Source organism: Takifugu rubripes, chromosome 11, assembly GCF_901000725.2.
Source record: "Takifugu rubripes chromosome 11, fTakRub1.2, whole genome shotgun sequence".
Taxonomy (NCBI): Eukaryota; Metazoa; Chordata; class Actinopteri; order Tetraodontiformes; family Tetraodontidae; genus Takifugu; species Takifugu rubripes.
This window is the reverse complement of record NC_042295.1, coordinates 7,243,928-7,266,296: the sequence shown is the minus strand read 5'-3', so window position 1 is coordinate 7,266,296 and position 22,369 is coordinate 7,243,928. Positions and strand designations below refer to the sequence as shown.

At 40.8% G+C, this 22,369-nt stretch overlaps 1 protein-coding gene across 1 annotated transcript; it reads right to left on the bottom strand.

The window, feature by feature from the left end:
• Positions 1–221: 221 nt before the first annotated feature.
• vps53 (VPS53 subunit of GARP complex) lies at positions 222–20,572 on the bottom strand. The gene is made up of 22 exons (XM_011608465.2): positions 20,404–20,572; positions 20,055–20,135; positions 19,037–19,086; positions 18,874–18,940; positions 15,135–15,221; positions 14,806–14,921; positions 14,335–14,454; positions 11,902–11,980; positions 11,685–11,828; positions 11,467–11,609; positions 11,000–11,141; positions 10,395–10,493; positions 9,806–9,900; positions 9,025–9,267; positions 6,749–6,896; positions 6,561–6,643; positions 6,394–6,472; positions 5,927–6,075; positions 5,774–5,843; positions 5,538–5,675; positions 867–971; positions 222–688 (listed from the first exon to the last, which is right to left on the bottom strand). Exons 1-22 carry the CDS (start codon positions 20,488–20,490, stop codon positions 518–520), a joined length of 2,496 nt encoding a protein of 831 aa, XP_011606767.1. The 5' UTR covers positions 20,491–20,572; the 3' UTR covers positions 222–517.
• Between the last annotated feature and the right edge of the window lie 1,797 nt (positions 20,573–22,369).

Sequence of the window (22,369 nt, the reverse complement as noted above, 5' to 3'; positions counted from 1 at the left end):
ATTTTAATAGAGTATTTTTTTTTACTGTGCTGGCCTTAAACTGTAAAAGTTCATTGAAAATAGTTTTGATTTAAATCCCTAAAAAACCTTTGCTTTGGTCAATAAAGTAAATAAAGTCAAATGTAAGAATGTCACAGAATTTCTCCATGATATGAAAGAATCTTGGAGATCTGAGAAAATAATGTAGGACAAACATCTATAGACGAAACGGAGTCAAACACTTGACTTTATGTTAATTTTAATATATAGAGAGAATCACAGCACATTCCATTATAAATTACAACAGAGTGAACCGGTTTGTGTCATGGAAATACACTTCCAACATTAATTTAAGGTCTTGTGAGTGCAAATGAGAGAGTGCAACAGTGACAATGCTCAGATATTAGTGTGGTTTCAAAAATACAGAAGTTCATGATGGGTGGAACCGTTGCAGGTGAGGAAGTTGCTTTATCTGAGGTTCAGGTTCCTCCCAGTTACAACATTCAGCTTTTCTTCCTAGAGGACTGCATGCATCCGATCACAGTCTCTTCTTGATGAGTTTCTCCAGCTTGCGGATGCGAGAGGACTCCTGCTCGGGGGTGGGGGTGCTGAAGGACAGGGAGGGGCCGCCATCGCTTCCTGAGGGCGGAGTGGGTAACCTCTGCCTGAAGAGCTCCAGCATGCTGCTCTGCTCACTGCGCTTCAGACCCTGGATGCACAAGTCCACACACACATATCCCAAAAATCAGTTAAAACATGAAAACATAAAATACATGGAAATGTAAAAAAAAAAGGTTTGAGACTGTTGAACAAACCAAGAATCACCAATAAATGAATTGATAAAATGAAAGAAGGATGAAATCTATCGGAGAAACATTGGCACTGACCTTCATATCCAGAATCTTCTGGAAGGTTTCGGGGTTGCCGTCGGCCAGGAGTTTAATGTAGTTATCAACAAAAACCACAGGCGGTTCGTGCGGGGCCATCACCACCTGTGGAAAAGCACAATTTGAAGTTTGGCCGCTGCTTCGGTGATTGTTAAATGGTCCCACATGGGCTGAAAGTGGGGAGGGTAAAAGTGGGAGAAAACAAGCAATTCTAGCTGCAAACAATGTCAAGGCTATGCTTCTATATTAAGGAGGCCGTTCCTTATGCCTTTTTTCCCCTTTAAACACCAATTATTCCACGCATGAGTGGGCAAGAATTAGCTCGGCTTGGAATTATTTTGGGGCTATAATGTGTCTGGGCTGAAATCACAGTTGGTAAAGAACAGGAAGAAAAGGTTACGGTGGGGGGGTCTGAACCTTTTGTGGGGAAAAGACTGGACCTTTTCCCCACAAGAGGAACTGAACGGAAAATGTGACTTGAAGAAATTTCCTTGCAGCCGCAACAAAAGCAGGCAAACTGACACATGGCTGACAGATCGCCACTTCCCATCTTATGTATCCACACATGCTTCATGTCGTGAAACATTCCTTGGTTTTTCCAACAAAGCAGAAAAAAAGACCGCATCCCTGCATGCTTCTTGCAACTAAGGGAAGCTGTTAAGAGAAGATGAGCTGCACACTGTGGGAGCGTCAGGAGCAACCAGAGGGAGTTCTTTGCCCCCGATGACTGAGTGATTTACTTAGCAACTGTCCTGAAGCCGGGCGGGAACAGCTCTGTCAGGACCTCGTAAAGTGGGAATTCAGGAATGAAAAACAGCATTCCCAGGAAGAGCAGCACGGTCAAGGAAGGGGGTGAGTACGAGTGAGTATGCTAAATGAGGGTGGGAGGAGGATACAAGGGGCTGCTTGCCTTTAAACATTTAGGGACAGAAAGAGAGAGAGAGAGCAAGAGAGAGAGAGACAGACAGAGAGCGATAGAGAGATAGTGAGAGCAAGAGAGAGAGGCTCAGTTTTGGTGGGCTGGGCTGAAAGAGTGTGGAAAACAGCCACGTCTCTCAGGCGTTGAACAGATTTCTGCTCAGCTGTTTCACATCTTTTGACAGCTTCTTGAAGATTTAAAAGACAGATCTGAAGGTGAAGGTAAACACTGGCGCTGACGCACGAATAAAGCGCGAGTTAAGATCTACTCAGTTGAGAACCTCACTGGTGAAAATTCCTCCCATTACAACCGTAAAACTCTTCGAGTGATCTTCCACCTGGTCTGACCATTTTGCTTTACAGTTTAGTCACTTTTAGAGCCCCAAACACACACAGAGACACACACACATACGCCACTAGTAAGATAAAATAAAACTGATGGAATCACACCACGATCACCTGTCAGCATATTGAGTTGACAAGGTTTTATAGACCCAGATAAAAGATCTGACCTGAGCTGACTGATACCTACTCATAATTCTGCAGCAACTTTGGTGTTAGCCTTCGCACTGGCTGCATCATCCAGGCCAGTATTCTTCTACAGGCTACTTCATGTCCTCACAGACTCCAATTGTTTTGTTTTATTGTGATCATGATCCTTGCAGTTTGATGCCTTTTTCGCAAATAACCGCTAAAAAAAAAAACTTCTGCTGTTTACTACCTTACAGCTGAAAGATGTTAGTAACTGTCTGGTGAGCGCTGACGAACATGTAACGCTCTCCAGAGAGTCAGCACCGCAAACGGCAAATAAATGTTAGTTTGTGCATGCGGGATGTGTAAAGAAACAACTGACTGCTGTAATAACTTTATAAAGTGATAATAGCCTTGTTTCCACCAAGCACTCCATTTAGCTTCCTTTCGGTCTGTTGCAAATTACAACGGTTAATTCTCTATTTTACTTTTTACACTGGGTTGCCAATTTGATTGCGTAGTTGGACAAGTTTACGATACTCACTAAAAACATTGATTAAAATAACATTAAAATGTTCATCTGAGGGAAAAGACAGACAATAACACCATAATTACATCTTGTAGATGGAAGCCGAATATCTCCTGCACAACAAAAACAAACTCCAAGGAAAGCTCAACAAGACCACCAAAAGACAGACTCCGATTGCGCGTGGCCCTATTTAAACGCGTGATCCCAGTAATTAACTGAGTTTTGCATTTCAGTGCAAATGTAGCAAATTTTTCAGCTGCATAGGGGAAAATTGGATGAAATAGGGTCATATTTATGCATGCTCATTAAATCAAGGCTTGAACTGCACACGGTGACACAACTGTCAAAAATCCCAGTGGGTGGCTAAATCTTAGTGGGACAAAGTCTGAGTGCATTTCCAGGTCCAGCAACAGACTGTAATTTAAACCTATTGTTGGGGTCAGACGGAGAGATTCCTGCTCAGAACCTGATGGGTTTGCCTTTTAGAATGCAAGTAATTACCTGTGTGGGACCCTGTTCAAGTTCACAATACAGGCAGAAAGATTTGCTTCCAATAAAAACACAATACTCTCCACCCAACATCTTTGCTCTTTGTTTTTTACATCTTTTTTTTATCAAATTACCTGAACTCAAATGCCAGAATTCTGGGAAGCATACGGATGGTATTCCATCTTAAGATGCTGCACGTAGAAAGGCAAAAAATAAAAAACAAAATAAAGGGTGTGTTCATATTATTTTTAAAATCCTGTTTATCACAGCAGGCAGGAAAACAACAGTCACACTGATCATTGTAGGAAGGAAAGAAAACCTCAGAGGAGTCTGTGCAGAATCAAAGAATCACACACTCAGCCTTGTGTGTATGTGTGACTGCGTGTTTCTTTGCCCTCCAGGGGCAGGTAATTTGGATGATTTTAATCTATATAGCGGTCACATACCAGTCCTCTTCTAGGGTTGCCTGGGGTCACTGTGAGGTCACTGGTTTAGCCCCGTGGTTGCACATTCACGTGTGAACGTGCATTCTCCCCCAGTAAACACATGCACTGGTCTCGCTCCCTGACACCTCTTTAAATGGGCTGATTTTTGTTTGTAAACCCTGATTTGGGGGGGTGTCAAAGGCTTATTCTGCACATATTTAAGCTTTGGGTAATTGATCTGCTCAGCTGTCTGTTTCTGTACAAACTCTCCTGTCAGACTACAATAGGCTGATTGCATGAATATATTAATCTGATTACTTATGTATGTAGTGACGTAAGACTGAAGAGGTGAAGAGCCAGAAGTGGTGAAGGAAATATATCAGCTTAATGGGTATAGATGCGCAAAAACATCACACATTGGTGCAAAATCGATTAGCTGATACCAGAGTGTGTCACATTATGCTGGTTACATAATCAATAATCGTTCAATAATCCATCTTCAAAAACTTCAAGTGAAGAGACCCGTCGAATCAACCGCGCAGTAGTTGCCTCTACTACTGGAGCCTTGTTTTCCTATAAACTGCACAGTCCCAGACAAACCTGAGCATCAAACACCACAGCAGATGTTTGACTGGATCTGTCAGACTTTCAGCTTTAAATCTTTTTAACAGCAACATCAGAAAGAATAGTTAGCAAGGCAGCACTTGAACATCGAATGTTCCGAGCCTTTAAAGGTCAGGAGCTGAGGCTTGGGTTGTAAAAGTGGGCAGCGTGAATTTAAACTACCCATGTTTCACGTTATAAAATCTCAAGGGTTCCTTGAAGTTCGACTGCTTCTGATAATGTGTTTTAGTTGAAATATGCGGTATTAAGGGTCAAACTAAGGATCCCATTTAAATCCATCAATTAAGGTGGAGGGGGCTCTTTGGGAGTTTACTGGTGAAAGGTAAACTGTTTAAATAAATCTCTTCTGGCCTCAGGTGTCAGGCTGAATATTAGTCCAACATTATCGTAGTTTAAAACTTCAAATTATGCTAGGCGGCACCAACTCTAAAATCAAATCCAGACAATTACTGGTATTATTTCCTTTTAATGTGAGATTCTGAGAAAGTGACAAATCTGCAATTACTGTATGTCTGAATCATGTAGTGCTGCTTGTCCTGTTCTTCAGAATGCAGAAACCATGTTTGGTTCTCTAAAGACATGGAAACGTCATGTCATGATTGCAAAATGGAAAATATGTACTATAGTTTCCACTAGTCATGCTTTATCGCAAAATGGTGTATTTCAATTATAATATAAATTCATTTTAATCATATAATAAAGCTTCAATTGTCTGTGACCTACTTTCAGTTTAAATTTAAATTAAAACTCAGACTTTAGTAGGAATGTTAAATTTAACACATGAATCCAAATTAATTAATTTCCCTTGAAAATGTTAATGCACTTAACACCTATGCAAAGTTCAAAGGCTTTGGTTGGCAGAACCAACTCAAAAAGGACCACTCTCACTACAAGATCTTTAGGGAAGTTTGAAAAGAAAACCAGTCCAAGAGAGCAATCGTCCAACAGAGCAGTTGACAAAATCTCCAAAACACGTCTGACTTTAAGTACAACATCAACAGGAAGCAACCATCAGTCAGGGCTTCCTCAGCAATGTCATTGGCAATGCCAGCGACACAGGTGCAAGTGGATCTCAGAAAAGCTTCAGAATGATTGACTTTGATCTCTGTTTTACAGGTTGAACACATGACCTTGTGAGCTATGTCATGCAAAAACCATATTGTTATCCACAGCTCCGATAGTTGCTTAAAATAACTGAAATCACCCCCTCCTCACCTTTAGGATCATCTCGGCGCGGGTCATGCCTTTTACCACTATTTTGGTGTAGCTGGCCGGTGCCTTGCGCAGCACCTGGGAGCCGATGGAGGGCATATCCAGCAAGACAGTCTTCAGAGAATGAGTGTCCAGGAGGAGCTGAAGGTGTAGGACACACAAAGAGGTGCAGCAGGTGTTACCAGCTGTGTGTTTTCAGAAGTGGAAATGATCACACACAACCTCCGCACTCCACCGACCTGTTCAGCTCCCACCATGCTGATCGGCTTGCATCTGAATATGTAGTTGATAAATTTGGGGATGAAAGAACTGAGGGAAGAAAGAAGTGACAGCTTTAGGAACTTCTTGTGATTAAAAGCAAACGTTTGCGATATCACGTGTGTGGGCAGTACTTTGTGAACTTGATGCAGAACTGCGTGAAGTATTTCCGCGTGGATGCGAGATTGTCTCGGAGAATTGGCACGTTTTGCTTTATGTGCATTATGATTGACGTCACGTACGGACTTTGGTCACCGACGTGCTCGACACTCTGCCAAGGCATCTGCAGGGACAAACAGGTGAGAGGGACCAATCTGGATTTATGTAAGGATGAGGTCCTCTTGGTTACTGATTATCAGGGGATGTGGTTGCACCCCAAGACTGCAACATAAAGATGCAACAAAAATATTAAGTAATTGTAACACAAAATTATTTAAATAGCGATTGTGGGCAGGGTCCTCATGAGAAAGTTCATGATTGAACAAGATTTAATGGTCTCGTTCTACAACAAATTAGTTCTCCATAACTGTCTAAAAATCTTGGGATTGCAATGTACAGTATATCCTCAGGCTGTCGTGCAAGTTGTGTGTCTGTGTGTCACCTTGCTCATCGCAGTGAGTGCAGGGTCACAGGCTGCATCCAGATCCTGAACCAGCAGCTGAATACTGTTTGAGATCACACTATAAAAAGGACAAAATGACTATAAGAAACTTTTCAAACTGTGAGTATATTATTTTCCATTTAAAACCCAAAAACCTGCTCCCTTACGTGCTGAATGTATCCATCTCCCCAGTCAGATTAATTCTCTCCACCAGGACTTTATCCACTTTCTCTTTCAACTTCTCCTCCAGCTGGAACAATGAAAGAAATGCAAATATGAAACATTACAAGTGATTGAAATCTCCACACTACGGCACAAACTAATGTGGTGTGTTTGCACTGTGGCGTGCACATGCCTGTTGTGTGGTTGCCAGGCAATACTCTGCAGTGCTGAGGATGCTGCAGATAAGACAGAGCTCATCAACGGTGAACTTTGCAGCTTCTGAGCCCTCCTTCTCTTTCAGAAGACTGCTGATGGTGAGTCCCCCCGTGTTGCTACTAGATCTGAAAAAAAGGGAAACATAAAAAAAAAAGAAACAAAAAAGGGTTAACAAAAGAATGTTGACATCTGTGTCTGCTAAAAAGATGTAGCTGCTGATGTCGAGTTCTTCTTCTTCTGGTGAGAAGACATCAATCACGGAGCGAGAGCGAGTTACAATGCTGCAAGTTTTGAATGTTTGTGGTTGGAGTCGTGAACATCAAATAAACGCTGCTGTGCTTTCACCGACTAGAGCGCTTCATGAAACAAATTGTTGTAGAACACTTCTTTTTTCCCTCAACCACAGGTAAATACAGCCTTTTTTTAGCAACAGACACGGCAGCCCTAACTGTGAGCAGATGCAAATGTCAGGACACTGAGCCAGGGAGGCTTCGGCAGCAACGCAGCCATTAATAAACATCATAATGGAGACGTGGGGAAAACCACAATATAGTTCAAACTCCTTTGGGAGGTCCTCTTCGAACGCTCATTAAACCAACATGCAGAAGATGGCTTCCAAGTGTTGGAACATTTGTTTTTGTAGACGGCTTAAACATCATAAGCTATGTATAATGTATACAGTTTCTGGAATATTAGATAGCAAGTGTGGTGTATCAGAGCTAAAAAGCACACCTGCTCTGTGTGTGTGTGTGTGTGTGTAGTCAGGCAGAGATTGTTTTTACTGGTAGCATATTAGACGTTGCCACAACTTAATGGACTCCAGCTTCTTCGGAGTGCACAATTCCAGCCCATCAGTGAGAACAGAAGAATTTGGGCCCTGCTAAAATAATCAACAGAACGCCGTCTCCACAGCATGGCACAAGTGGGTTTAGCTGCATCCAACTTGTTTTTTCAAAGTTAAATATGTTTTACATTACATGGAATAAACTAGGTTCCCATTCAGCTTAAATGCACCAGAGCCAGATGTTATTTAAGGAATGCATTTTCTGAGATACAAAGAAGAATATATATACGTGTATATATATATATATATATATATATATATATATATATATATATATATATATATATATATATATATATATATATATATAGTAACAGCAGCACTAAGCTGAAATAAATACAGGTATGACTTCATGGTTGTTTATGAAAGGTAAATCTATTGATGATCAGAGATTTAAATGGCTCTCTTGGATGCAAGTATGGAGCTTTTTATATGTGCTGAAAACATTCAGGCTTAAAATGTCCATTTTCCAAAATAGAGCAAAACCCACCCGATTATTATTTAGAAGTGGTGTTCTCCCAGTAGACACTGGGTGAGAGGCACCCTGGAATGCCCTCCCTCACAACTATACCTAGGGGCCATTTAGAGTTCCCAGTCAGCCACGTGTGTGTTTTTGGACTGTGTGAGGTAACTGGAGCACCCTGAGAAAACTAACCCAGGCAGGGGTGATGAACTCGGCCGCACAGAACCAAAACTGGAATCAAACCTACAACCTAGAAGATCGAACTGTGCCACTCCTGGTCCACTGGTCATATTTCATTTTGATTTTAGTCCAGAGTTCGATAAGCCTCACAAGCATGTGTTTCACCACAATACTGATGGAAAGGAAATAGTGAATGTATCTAAACAAGACACCACATTCAGTCTCTGAGGATATTAGAAATAAGTTATGGGGTTAAATTGTGGCCAAAAATATTTAAAAAGTGTAATGCCTCAGAAAAATTGATATCATAAAGTACATTTGAACACAGGGGAGTCAACACTTCCTCAGTGTATCCTCTTATCAGCTGGTAGCCAGGGAAGCCAATGTCTTTAATAAGCAAGATCATTATATTATTGCTGTTGTACACTTAATTATTCATTTTTAGATAATGAATCAGGGATTTTAATTTTTGCATCATCAAGTAGCAACTGTTTGTGGAGAGGTTGTGTAGAGTAGAGAAAACAAGCATATACACAACATTTTAAGTCTAAATCACATCCAGGTGAAAAATAAACTTCAGGACGTCCAAAATCTTCCATGACAGAGTGGCTTTTTTATGTATTGGAAAATGTGTGAAGTATTTATGCTTGCTTTGAAAAGATAAATAGAAAAAGGATGTTGCATCAACCCTGCTACTCTCCTGCCAGTGTTTGATTTGCTCTCCGGGAATAAAGCTTATCTAATTAAATGTAACCAGTTGTCTTACTTTGGCAGGTTTCCAGAGAGGATCTTCCATGCGTACTCTCTGAGGAATTTCTGAAAAATGGTGGTGAGGGCGATCATTGGTTCTCCGGTGCTCAGCTGGGAGCACTGTACCATGCACTTCTTATAATAGACGAAGAGGTCGGCACAGCTGGGCAGGACCGCTCCACCCTCCTCGGTGCCCGATTTGGGAGGACCTTGTGTGCGGAAGTCTGCTACGAATCGGTCAATTAATTCACCCAAGTTCCTGCAGAAGACGAAGAGTTTACAGGACACACCCACACAAAAGTACACAGAGACCCACGTGGTTGGAAAGTGAGAATAACTGTATCACAAAAAACAACTGGAGAACTGAGTAGGAAACCATAATACATAATCATCAGGGTGTATTAGCCAAGTCCTCAGTCCACAGTCAGTTGGTGACCAAGGTTTACTCAGGCCAAGGACAACACAAGAAGCCCACTGTTCTCTCCTGCTGTGCCCCACTAAGGACAAGCAGATCTGGCCATTCCTCATTTAAGCCCTTCAGACTGAACTACGCAGAAATTGTCACTGCAGAACAGGCCAGTTCCCCTGGACACACAAATGGCATTTATTGCTTTAAGAGCCTGGAAGACTAAAGTAAGCCGTAAAGCATATGCAAATTTTAATAATAATTTGTTCTTTCTTTGTCTCTTTATGTTGCATATTTGCAGCTGATTGTAAACATTTCTGTTACAGCACTAACTGACATACATTCAAGGTCTGGGGAACACAGTGTGTTTGTGTGTGTGTGTGTGTCTCACTTGTCTTGCGACTCAATGTAGACGTATAAATGAGGTTCGAAGCACTTGGAGATAATTCCATGGAATGGGTTGTCTGGAGCTTTTGGCTTTCTGGGCTAAAAGAGTGAAGAAAAACCTTTAATATAGCAACAGTTTAAATACTTTGTTCTGTTCCAGTTCGATGTGATGGGGTTTGAAAGGTGAAGCTCTAGTTACATCTATGAACAATAGATTGCAGTTCATTTTATCTAATTAAGCCTTTCAGGAATCCTGTCTGATTCTACAAAGACACCCAGCTCACTGCACAAGTTTACCTCCATGTTGATGCATTAGGTGAACGTCAGTCTCCTCAGTGTCATTTTTAAGGATTTGTTGTTTTGGTTTTCCACAAAGATGGCTTGTGATGTGCTGCCTGAGTTTGCTTTTGGGATCATTTTCTGAGTTATTGGCAGCTTCACGGTCTTTTTCTAAGGTGTTACTTTCTTTTATCAAAAACTAACAGTAATATCAGATGATAAAAAGAAGCATAAGAAAGAAACGAGGCAACCATACTTTCATCGCAATAAGTAACAACTGCAGATCAGTTCAAGTTTAGGTGTTGTGAGCTCACCTTCGTCAGATCCTCGTCCTTCTCTGTGCCCAAATCCTCGCCTGGCTCGTCCTCTAGGAAAGGGTTTGTGGAATCCAGGGGGCTCTCTGCTTTCTTCTGCTGTAAAACAAGAATAGAAATATTTGGAAATATGTTCTAGTTCTCCATCAGAGCATTGTAAAAGGTTTGAAGACCTCCGGTCACAACTATACAAACAGATTACTTACAAAATTAAATGTAGCTTCATCATTTTCCTCCATGTTTATGAAGACCACTTCATGCCAGGATTTGATGACAATATCTCTAATTATAACATTGCACTCTAACAGATCTCTGGCATGTGTGTGAACCAAGCTGACACAAAAGAATCCCTGTCTGGGGTAAATATTATCAATACGGAGCAAGCTTGGCCTAGTTGTGCTACACAAAAGTAATAATTAGAGTTGGTCCATCCTCTGTGTATCACTTCTAGCAGCACATGCAAACACAACCTGGTTTTTAAACTTTACATGGGTCCTGCAACAATAGAGTCCTATTTTTTACATCAAATAAACCTTTAAAAGCTTATGTGTTTGTCCATTCTGCTCAGATCTTTAACATGTGAATGTATTGAGGGGATTCCTTACTCCAGGTACGTCAGTCAAAGTGCATCCTGTGAAGCGTTTGGAGAGAAGACCCTCAAAGTTTGTTGTCCTCTGTATGGCAAACAGAAGCAGCTTCACCTCTATCTCTTTAGCCCGTGTTCGCATGACTTTAGCAAGCTCCACCCTTGAAAAGCACAGAAAACATTTACAGTTGTGATTACATTCCTTCCCCTTTCCACACCCACCCCAAAACAGTTTTCTTTGTTAGAAATGGTTCCAATTAACATGCTGTTTTACACTGTTCCAGTTTTCTTTTGGACCCAACAGAGAAGGAAGTCAGAGCAGTAGGTCACTGCTCATGTAGGCCACCTATGTCAGCTCCAAAGTTGTGCCACTCAAGCCGATTTGCATTCAAAACTCCCACAATCTATTTCTCAGTTCCTGCCTTCTTTAAGAAACAGATTATTTTCCAGCAGATTGAAGCCACTCATGCATTCTGCAGTTGTAACCTGGTAATGTGGCAGAACTCCACAGCGATGCGCTCCGTCATGCACCATTCCTCCGGAAACATGCGTCCGTACTTCTCCTCGTAGTCCAGCAGCTGTCGTTTGATCCAAGCGTATCGTCGATCAATCTTGTCCAGCCAGGCAACCTGAGGAGGGAGTTCTCGTCTCATTTTATTCAATCAAAATAGCACATGCAAAGCTTAAATCTGATTATTACTCACATCTTGGTTTTCCTGGAACAACACCAGGTACTCTGAAAGGTGTTGCCTGATGAACTTTTTGATGACCTCCTGTTTGATGCGGGGGTCCAGCACGTTAGCCACCAGGCAGGCATCTTGAAGCACGTTACTGGGGCCACCTGGTCTCTAGATGGGTTGTGAAAATTACACACAATTACTTAAACACGACCATCTATGGGCAATAACAGCAAATAAATACCTTGGAACCTTGAGATGGGAATGCTTCTTCAAAATCTGCCAGAATCTGTGTGCCCAACTCACTCTGAGCTGCTTTGACTCTAAAGAGACCAAACCACAATAACACCGACATGTTTACCTGAAACAGATGCGATTTCAGCTCAACATTGAAAACTTAAATGAGAATAGCCATTCAACATAGCAAGAGACTTAAACTTGTTGACATACCCGAGCTTATCATTCAGTTAACTAAATAAATGCTACACATCCATAAATCAGGGATGTTTATCAGAAATATTATCTAAAATGTGGTCTGACACCATTGGAGTGAGACAGCAAAGGTTACTGAGATGTGCTCATGTCTCTCCAACTTAATTACAAGTTCCTTGGAAATAGAGCAAACTTCTCATCTCATTTTTGTTGTCAAATAGTGGATGGAAAAATTGGTCTTTAGGTAAACAAGATTACCTAAGAAAAGATAGGGAAAACACTGCATAAAGTTCAAGTATACAGTAGAAGTGAGAGCATAAGTGACATAGATGACATTGTGATCTGTAGTGAGAGCAGGTGGAGGAAACTCTAAAAAGGTGGAGGTATGGCTTGGAAAGAAGAGGAATTAAGGAAGACAGAATATGGTGATATCACAGAGAAGAGAGATGAACAAGGTCAACAGTCCAGCACGATGGACAGTGTGAAAAAAGAGGTGAAGCGTGAAGAGGGGGAAAACTGTAGAAGCTGGCAGTGAGAACAATGATGCTGTCTGGTTTGCAGACACTGGCACGGAGGAATTGCCAGGCAAGAGTCCTACAGGAAGACCCAAAACATAGGAACGTAGTGACAGAGGACATGAAGGTTAGTTGGTGTGAGAAGCGAGGACATGGATGATCCACCAAAAGTAGAAGAGCAAAAAATCAGTGATCACAAACAAGCAGTTATAATAATAAGTAAAGAATATGGATTACATTAAGCTGAACTAATGTGGCTAACATTTCTGCAGAGAAGCACAGACAGTGAACGATACAGCTCTCAATGTGGAAAAATGCCAGGAAGTACAAATATGGAGGTTTACAGGTTATGCTACAGTAGCCTAGCCTGCTACAGTACTGACATAATGGAGATGCCATGTGTGGTTTCTCAACTGACAGAAGAGCTTAGTTATGAAGGAAGAATTGATTTTAGAAATACCATCTCTGATCAGCGACTACAGCCTGAAAACTGCGTGAAAGAGGAAAGATAAAGACTCAGATCGCTTTTATAGCTAGATTGCCATTTCAGCTATAATGCAGAATAGTGCTGCAAGACTGATAATAGTGCTGCCAAATGAGTTGAAATGTAGACATGACATCCACTATATTGACTTTTAAATACCCGGAAGTTAGTGGATAATACATGTTAAATGCACTATGTCAGAGATAATGTGGCCTTTGTGGCTAACAGCTAGTTAAAAGGTTCTTACAACAAAGCAGATGCCATCAGGTGGCCAATAAGAAATCTGCAGTTTTGAATGTGCAGCAGCCATCATTAAAACCGTGCACAGGCATATGCATGCACACACAGCCAATACCTCAGTAACTGTTACCTCAACTGTGACCGTTGGGATCGTGAAAAAATAATGAAGTAATGAGTGTAAGAGGCTTAGGAAAAATAATCAGGATAACTCTGCTGAAATGAAAAGGCTGCAGTTACTCAAGTTAATCACATTTGAAAGACAAAGGGTGGAAATGTTTATTGCAAATGGGTCCTGTTGAATTAAGTTTAACTGAAAAAAATCAATTAAAAATTGCAATAATGAGCAGTTAGATTTAAACTGTTAACACAAATATAATGTGATTTGGCTTGATGGTTGACAGACAGTATAAATCATCATCTTCTACACCTCCCTGGATTATTATCACAACTGTGTGATGAATCCTGATTCCTTCTATTCAGAGATTGGTGGCAGTTATTACATTCTATCCCATCATCTGTTACTACAGCTCTCACTTCTTCCATGCAGCTGTTTTATGGAATGAATGGCGCCACACCTCAGACAAACTAAACCAAAGGTCGTGCTTTTTGTTTTTGTGTTCGCTTTTGAGAGGAAATAGATTCTGGTCCTCTCAGTGAGCAAGAACATAAATGGAAATCTAATCTGTCACAGCTTTGAGGAAACAATGGCATAACAATGCACTGTTCAACGTCCAGATTCTCCCAAGCGCAGCAGCATTCCTCACTGTACTGTTGTACAGAGGAACAACAAGCTTGACTACATCATGTAATATTTTAAGTACTTCATCTATGTGCACAAATGGAAGCCTGAGATATAATCACACCTACCACAATCTATGGAAAAAACACCATCACATCCTGAGAACACTAAGCCTAAATGTCTAGGTAGGTACTTTCAGCACTAGACTGGGGAATATCTAGGTCAGACCCTGAAAGTAATGTATAGATGTTTGCACATTTGAATGACCTCTCAGAAAGCTGCCTGATCTGTGGTATGCCCATGTATTTGTGGAAATGCTCCAGCACATTGACCACTCCTTGCAGCAGGTTGGCCACCTCACCGTACTGTCTCTTCCTGGTCATGGCTCTGCAACACAGAACACACAAAAGTTGTTCTTTCAGAAAATCTCTAACAGCTTTTATAGCACATGTGACTGTGATGACTGTGCAGCATCATTGTGTGCAGAGTATCTTTCATTTCTATTAGCTGAGAACCTCTCAACCTCCTTAAAATGGGACATAGAATAAAGAAACACGTGTATATGAAGATGATAAAAGGCCTTGTGTGGACAACACTATACATTTTTGTCTCCATTCAACCCACCCACTAATCCTATAATTAAATGCACATCCCTTAAAGCTTTCAACAATTCCATTGTTTAGGGCATGTAGGCTTTACATTCCTCTGGGCTAACCAGTTAAATGTGATGGTACGTACTCTAGAGAGTCAACTCCCCCTGCTAACATATGCAGGTGGTTCAGGGTGGTAATGGATGTCGTGAGGTGGCGCTTCGCATGGTCCAACTGCTTAATGTCTCTAGTAATCTCTTTTACCTGCAGGGAACATAAAAAAAATAGAAATAAGGTAGAAGAGTCTTATTGATTTAATGAAAAACTACATAATAACTGATGTAAACATTCCAATGATAAAGCTCTTATAGTTCTCGTAAATTGCAGGGTTGGGGGCTCACAGTCTGTTTTGATAAATAAGTGCATTTTTGCATCATTCTGACTTTAATTTAACTTTAATTCACATTCTGTACTCACCATTTGTTCAGATTTCTCCGCCTTGTCCTTGATATCTTTGATTTTACCGAAGAGCTGTTGGATGGCGATCTGGGCCTCTTCCAAAGCCTGGAGATGAAGGAATACTCAGTCTATTGTGTGGTGTTTAGCAGTAAACCAGCTGAAGCAAGTGCTAACTACTAGCTATATAGTCACATTAAATATGAGAGATTATATTTCCTGACCTTCAGTTGAAATGTTCCATTAAAATTAATCAGAAATTAGAAATTAAAAGTACGGTATTGATTTTTGAGCTGGGCGCAGCATCTGTTCACTTCCTGCTCATTGCCTATATCAGCTGGAGGTGGGCAGATGTGAGCAGTGGCGCCGATCTGTCACTGCTCCAAAATGCTCTGCAGTAAAGGAATCGTACTGAGCGCACACACTTGAGGATGAGGCTTTAACAAAAAAAAATCGCCCATCAAGCCCCGACTGGAAATGCAACCTTGACCATCTGGGGGAGCAAATCGCCCTCAGTTTCAGGCCAAAACTTCTCTAGAGATTCCCCAGTCTGGGCTACTTGAGAAGAGAATTTTCTCCATCAAAATCACATAGCACTATTACAATATGATCTGATTAAGGAACGTGCAAATTATTTCAGATGATACCATGATGGGCCCACAACCGGCTTTCAATCTTCTCAAAGAAAACTTCTAGTGCTTTCTGTAAGCAAACTTTTTTTTATTCCTTTAGAGGAATTCTGCTGAGTGGCTTGGGGGTAAACCAAAGCGGGACTTGATTTCCATTTGGTTGTGAACTGGATCTGGATTTTACATCTGTATCTATTTAAACATTTGGATGAAAGCTGTACAGACTTAATCTGTAGAGATTAAGTCTGTACATCTTTCATCTACAGTGTAGATGTAATCTGGTTTGATCAAACACAGCATATTTTCAAAATGGACCCTAGTCAGTAATTTGTCAAAAAAGAAAATTTGATATCGAAACAGGCCTGTTTACAGAAAGGACAGAAAACTAAAGAAGTAAAACAGTTAAAAACAGCAAAACAGTTTTTGAGTGATCCCATGGAAGATCAGACCGCATCCATCAGATAGAAGTGAAAAACTAAAACGTGCTGACATTTCATGCATAAAATAATGTGTATGCCTTATTCAAGTTTCCAGGCATCTTTTTTTTTATCCACAGTCGGTACTGGCTCAGAAGCACGGTGAAAACTCCCCTGTGTGTCTGTTCCCAATCTGAGACGGGGTTCACTGCCAAATAGACTAATTGCCCTCCCAAATAACAAGATCGTTGACATGGAGCCATCTCAGGCTGACACATCGGCTCAAAGTTTAATCCTACATAAAAGGTTGTCATTACAATGGACACAGAGATTATTCACACATTTAACAGCTCATAAACACGGAGCGCATTAGAGAACATTAGACAGTTACAACTGCGGGATCTGTTAGGTTGTTACTGTAATATTCTGATAATCGGTCCATTATCTGACACAGCAGCTGTTCTTTGATGGTGCTACACAGAAATTCTGCTCCGACATCCAATGCCAACTCGGCCTGACGTTGTGGCAACAGCGTGCCGCAACGGCGACCCTCTTTTACTCACACAATTGCACACACAGGCTTAAACGGACAACACACGAGGAATGCTAACAGCCGGCACCAGCTGCGCAAAGAATTTACTGCTTTTACAAGCAACTCACTGAAACAGCGAGCGAGTGAGAGCGTAAACAGATCCTGGTGACAGCAGTAGCTTCATTTTGATACCCTGGTGAGGTTAGGGTTAGGGTTACCGGTAGGTTTAGGAAGACAGAGGCAGGAGAAAACAGCATGGCCAGATCAGAAAACTAAAATGATGCCATCAGACAGCGGGAGGAAGAGACATGGTTCTTTTAATGCTTCCAGGTCATGAAGGTGTTGAAACATTTTGAACCGCTACTACTGCTCACACTAATAAAGGCTATGCTTTGATCTAAGAGCGAAGAGGAGGAGGAAGGGCGTACAATGGAACTTAAAAGAGACTTCATGGAGGAGTTCTTGAGGAAACCGTGAATACACAAGAGGCCCGAAACCTCTAAGGCAGCAATTGTCGCTCATGCAACCTCGGCTGGGCCAATCTGGCTCTCTTCCTTGGGCTCATTTCCTGCATTTAGCCTTGAGGAAAGCAGTGAATGAGAAACCACTGCCCAGGAGGCGCCTCCTTGCCCTGAGATGTTATCTCCTTTCACACAAACACACGCGTTGCACACCAGCATATTGCAGACACACAATGAGTGACACATTCTAGTCAACACAGGTGATGGTACAGAAGAGAAACAGTCTTAAGGGTTTAAAAGATAACCTTCTATTTCAAAGAATAGCTCAGGAAAATGATCAAAATGCTTCAGTAAAAGGTCGTCTTGGTGCTACGGTAAATGCCAAAACTCTATTTTAGAATGCCTTCTATTATATGTTATGTTCTTCCCGGATGGTTTGATTTCCTGTCTCACATTCAGTCGTGGAAAACGATATTTTAGCCTGTTCGATGTTTATGAAAACTATACCAACCAGCTTTTACATATTCAAGAAGACATTAAACTTAGAAGTGAGGCACAGGCTGTAGGGTATGGACTTTTGTGACCCAGATTTTTTTTTTAAGCAATTACAGAATCCTGAACGTTTTACATGCCACTGTAGCACAACGACCAACCGATTTAATTTGGAAAATCTCAAGGCAGAGACAAGTAGGACGAAAGCGTGGAAACTAAACTAACCCTCACAGCTTTTATATTTATTGTACATTGAAATGATTCTATAGGAAGACCACCCAGAGCTACAGCTCATTATCTTTATCAATTCAGCATGTTCAATAATAAAGTTGCAAAGTTAAATTATGAGCGCATATGCCTGTAAAAATAGATTTTCTGTTATCCAGGAAATCAGTCCTCTCCCGACAGCACTGTGCTTTAGCATATGAACTGCACACGCTGATAATATTATTGAAGTCTTCTAGTTTTAGTAGCAATCTTGAAATGAATGGTTGGAAACAAATCCATTTCCCCTCTGGATCTGAGCTGGAATGGCACCGCTGGGTTGGAAAACTAAAATGATTGTGTGCGACTGTATAAGGTTATTGGTCTGGAGGGTATTTGAAGTGTTTCTGCTACCACACAGTGGCTGACTGGTAAAGACGAGGCCAGCGGGCCAACAGCACACACCTAATTATGTCAAATGGTCACAGTGCAGACGACCCACCAATAAAGTGTCATGTTGCCTTTTTGCCACAATTCCTTGGGAGAGCTCTATTACATCAACAGGGGCTGGTTTTCTTTTCCATTATATTCTCACAAGAAAAGCCCAAAATCCAAAAGCCTGCATTTTAAATAAATTCAACTATTTACATACAGGAATCTAGCTCTCTATCTCTCAGGCGAGTTTTCCGTAAAGAGAGGCAGTCTGAGTAGTGGGAAGAATTCTGAGTCATCCTGTCCTTTTCCATGAAAGCATCGTGGAGAGAGGAAAGAGAAGGGCTGCAGAAAGAACATGCAATTTCTGGAAGCGACCTTCACGTATTCAAAGAATAGAGATGTTGATTCAATGTTGGTAAACCAAGTCAGTCCCACCATTTTACAACAAATAATTCTTCTGCCCGAGACTAGACGAATACAGCCACTAAAAATTACATAATGACAAAACTATCTGTTGGGTTTAATTAAAACTAGATGAGATAAAAGTTTGTCCAGGCTTCTAAACAGTCACATAAAATAATTTCCGCTCACCTGTCTGCCATCCTGACCCACATTGGTCTGACCTCGTACCACGGTCCTGATGTTGTCATCCAGTCGTCTACCAGACGTGACAGAGAAGGGCAGAAGGGCACAAAGAAGGTAAAACAGGAACAAAAACCAGATCGATTTAAACAAATCTTTGGCACAAACTCACCGAATCTTCAGACGAATCTTGTTTACCACATCGTCAATATTAGCCAAAGACTGAGGAGCAACAGGAATAAATATGCATAACATATACAATCATAATTTGATCTTGACATAGAAATAATTGTAAATTGCAGGCTGAAGAACCCAGAATGATAACAGCTGTCAATTTTCTGATCAAACATCAAAAGTTTTAGATTTTGTTTTACATTATCAAAATGATACATATCTTCTACAATTACATCTTTAGCTGAATTCTGGAGAAGAATTACCGAAAAGTTAAACGTGCAGCACAGCTACGGGGTTAAAGTGACCCCTAGAGGATATACCGCATATGTAAATACGGACGCATAACTGGCTGCACATTCATCGTGTTCTACAGCATTTCAGACATATTCTAAAGGATTAATGTCTGATTGATATTAAGGCTATCTGAGTGCAGTGAGTTTGTTGTCATGTATAATGACCACCGTATTTTCCTGTTGTTATTGGCTTTCAAAATTAGAAACACTATATGAAAATGATGGAATTAGTGAGTAAAAATAACGTTTTGCTTTCTACTCTGTCATCACGATTGATGTCACAATCACTGCTGGTGAATTCATCTTTATTTCCCAAAACATGTGAAAATGCACTGTACTATAAACTACGCACCATTATACCACCACAAAGTAAAAATACCAAGTGATCACAAGTACTTTAACAAGAGAATGACAAGCAGTTTCAGGCAGGATAGAATAAATGATCTTGGGTTGCTTTAACAGCAGAAAAATAGATCGATAGATAGATAGATAGATAGATAGATAGATAGATAGATAGATAGATAGATAGATAGATAGATAGATAGATAATTAAGAGGGCATATACAACACGATTACAAATAAACTCTAACTACTCAAAATTTGCCATGTTTGACTATATAAAGGCTGCATAAAAATACACAAAAGTAAGTGACAAGGGTGAGACCTTGAACCCTGTGGATTATAAATGATCCACAGAACAGACATGTGTTAGTATCGCTGTACCTGCTCGGTGGGAAACAGTGTGTTGATGTATTCCACAGCATTGAAGTCTGCCCTGTCCAGCGGGTCTTGGCTGGGAAATACCTTCAGACCGGAGAATAGAGAACGTTCAGTGGATGATGTGTCTACATGCAGACCTCACATATGGTTTAACGTCCCCAGACACAGGTCCACACACGTTAATTCTGGTTATCTGTGGCAATATTGCCTATGGATTCATACTGTTTTAATCGAGCTTTTCGTCTGACATTAGAAAGAGGTGAGAGCAGCTCATGATGGTTAGCTAACAGCTAGCCGGGTGGCTGCACAGACAGCAGACAGAAACGCCATAATGTCGAGATTATTACGATACCTGTTCAATTGCTAGCTGCACCTCTGGGGTCAGATGCAAAATAGCTTCCAAATCTTCCGCAAATTCAAATTCTTCATCCTCCATCATTGTCAAAACAACTCTTAAACATAACACTTCCTGATACTCGGGATAATGGCAGACGTGATGACGTCACCAAATGGGACCTTCACGGCTACCGGAAATCACAGCTTTACGCAAGGTGGCAAGTGATTCTGAATGAAGCGGCTCTTCACTGTTGGCATGAACAAAAATACAAGTGTTTTTCATTACGGTCAATAACGTTTATTTACATTACATTTAATATAATTGCGATATATGGTTGATAAAACGCTGAAGAGACAACAGCGCCCACTTCTTCACTGTTGGCATGCTCAAAAATATTAATTTAGTTACATTTTAAGTGTTTTTCACTACGGTCAATAACGTTTATTTACACTACATCTAATATAATTGCGATACGTGGTTGTTAAAACGCTGAAGAGACAACAGCGGCCCCTTCTTCAATGTTGGCATGCTCAAAAATATTAATTTCGTTACCCTTTAAGTGTTTTTCACTACGGTCAATAACGTTTATTTACATTGCATCTAATATAATTGCGATATGTGGTTGTTAAAACGCTGAAGAGACCACAGCGCTCCCCTTTGTTACACACAAACAAAAACACAAATGCAGCAGATCTTTATATTACGAAGATGAAATCAAATGAAAGTCATTGGAACGCACGACAAAGATATTTGTAAAATATTTAAAAGATTGTACAGTGGAGCAAAAGTAGCAAGTCAAAACAACTGACATATAGATAAGAATGCTGGGTGACCAAACACTACAACATCAAAGAATATTTTAATTAAAATGTGGAATTATTATTTTTCATGTTTTTGTTATGATTATTGTTGTTATCCAGACTGAAGGGTTCAAGACTGACCCCAGCTGTCCCTATAGAAAAGATTAGTGCTGTAGATTAAGAAGAACAAATGAAAAGCACAATGAAAGAAACAGGGCAGAAAGAGTAAAGACTTGGCTGAATGTGTCAGATGGCTGATATATAACTCTACCATAGAGGGAAAATGTGTTGTAAATCTCAGCAGCAGCTCTAAATAATGCTGTCCAAAAGATGTGGCCAAGTGTGCATTTGAGCACATGCACGAATTAGGGCCGCTGGTGCAATACTTGACAATGACAATAGTAGGTGCGACACAAATATAAAAAGACCAAATGCAGACCAAAACATAACTTGTGATAAGGGAACACCAGTTTTAGTGGCCAGTTATGCAGCTGCAGTGTATCTTCTGTAATGACACAAGGGCCCCACGAGACAGCAATGAGTCATTGCTGCCGCCGGCCCCCAACATGAGGGGATGATCCTTACGTAGCTGACTGAGAACCTACACGACGTCTGGGGATGAAGAGCTGCCTCCAGGGCTTTTTTGTCACTTTAGCCCTGTTTTATTTTAAACTAATGATAATTTGGAGGATGCTTTTGAAGGCCAATTAAGGCAGCACAATGAAGGCTGACCTATGTTGAAGGCTCCTCCTAAATGCAGCCCACAGTTATGGATGTCTTTCTGTTTGAGGGATCGTCACCTTTCACTGTGTGCTGGATAAAAAGCAATGCCTGATGCTACAGTGTACCATCATTGAAAAAAGCCAACCCCCCCCCCCCCTTTCTTTTCTAAAAAAATAGGTATAGACATCCAGGAAAATGCTGAGCAAGCCACCCCTGTTAACAGCTTGTAGTGATTAATTTGGGGTTTAATGGTGATTTAGTAAAGTTGCAGCCTCTTTGTCTCCTGGTCATTTACTTCTGGTTTCTTAATTGTGACAAATGAAAACAATTTTGCCACAAATTATTTCAAAGTTTTAAAATAGTTTAACAGGTATTTCTGAAGTAAGGCTGCGCTATAGTGACACAAGTTTATGAAATCTTTTTTTTCTTCTTTTTCATATGATTTATCATATGATATA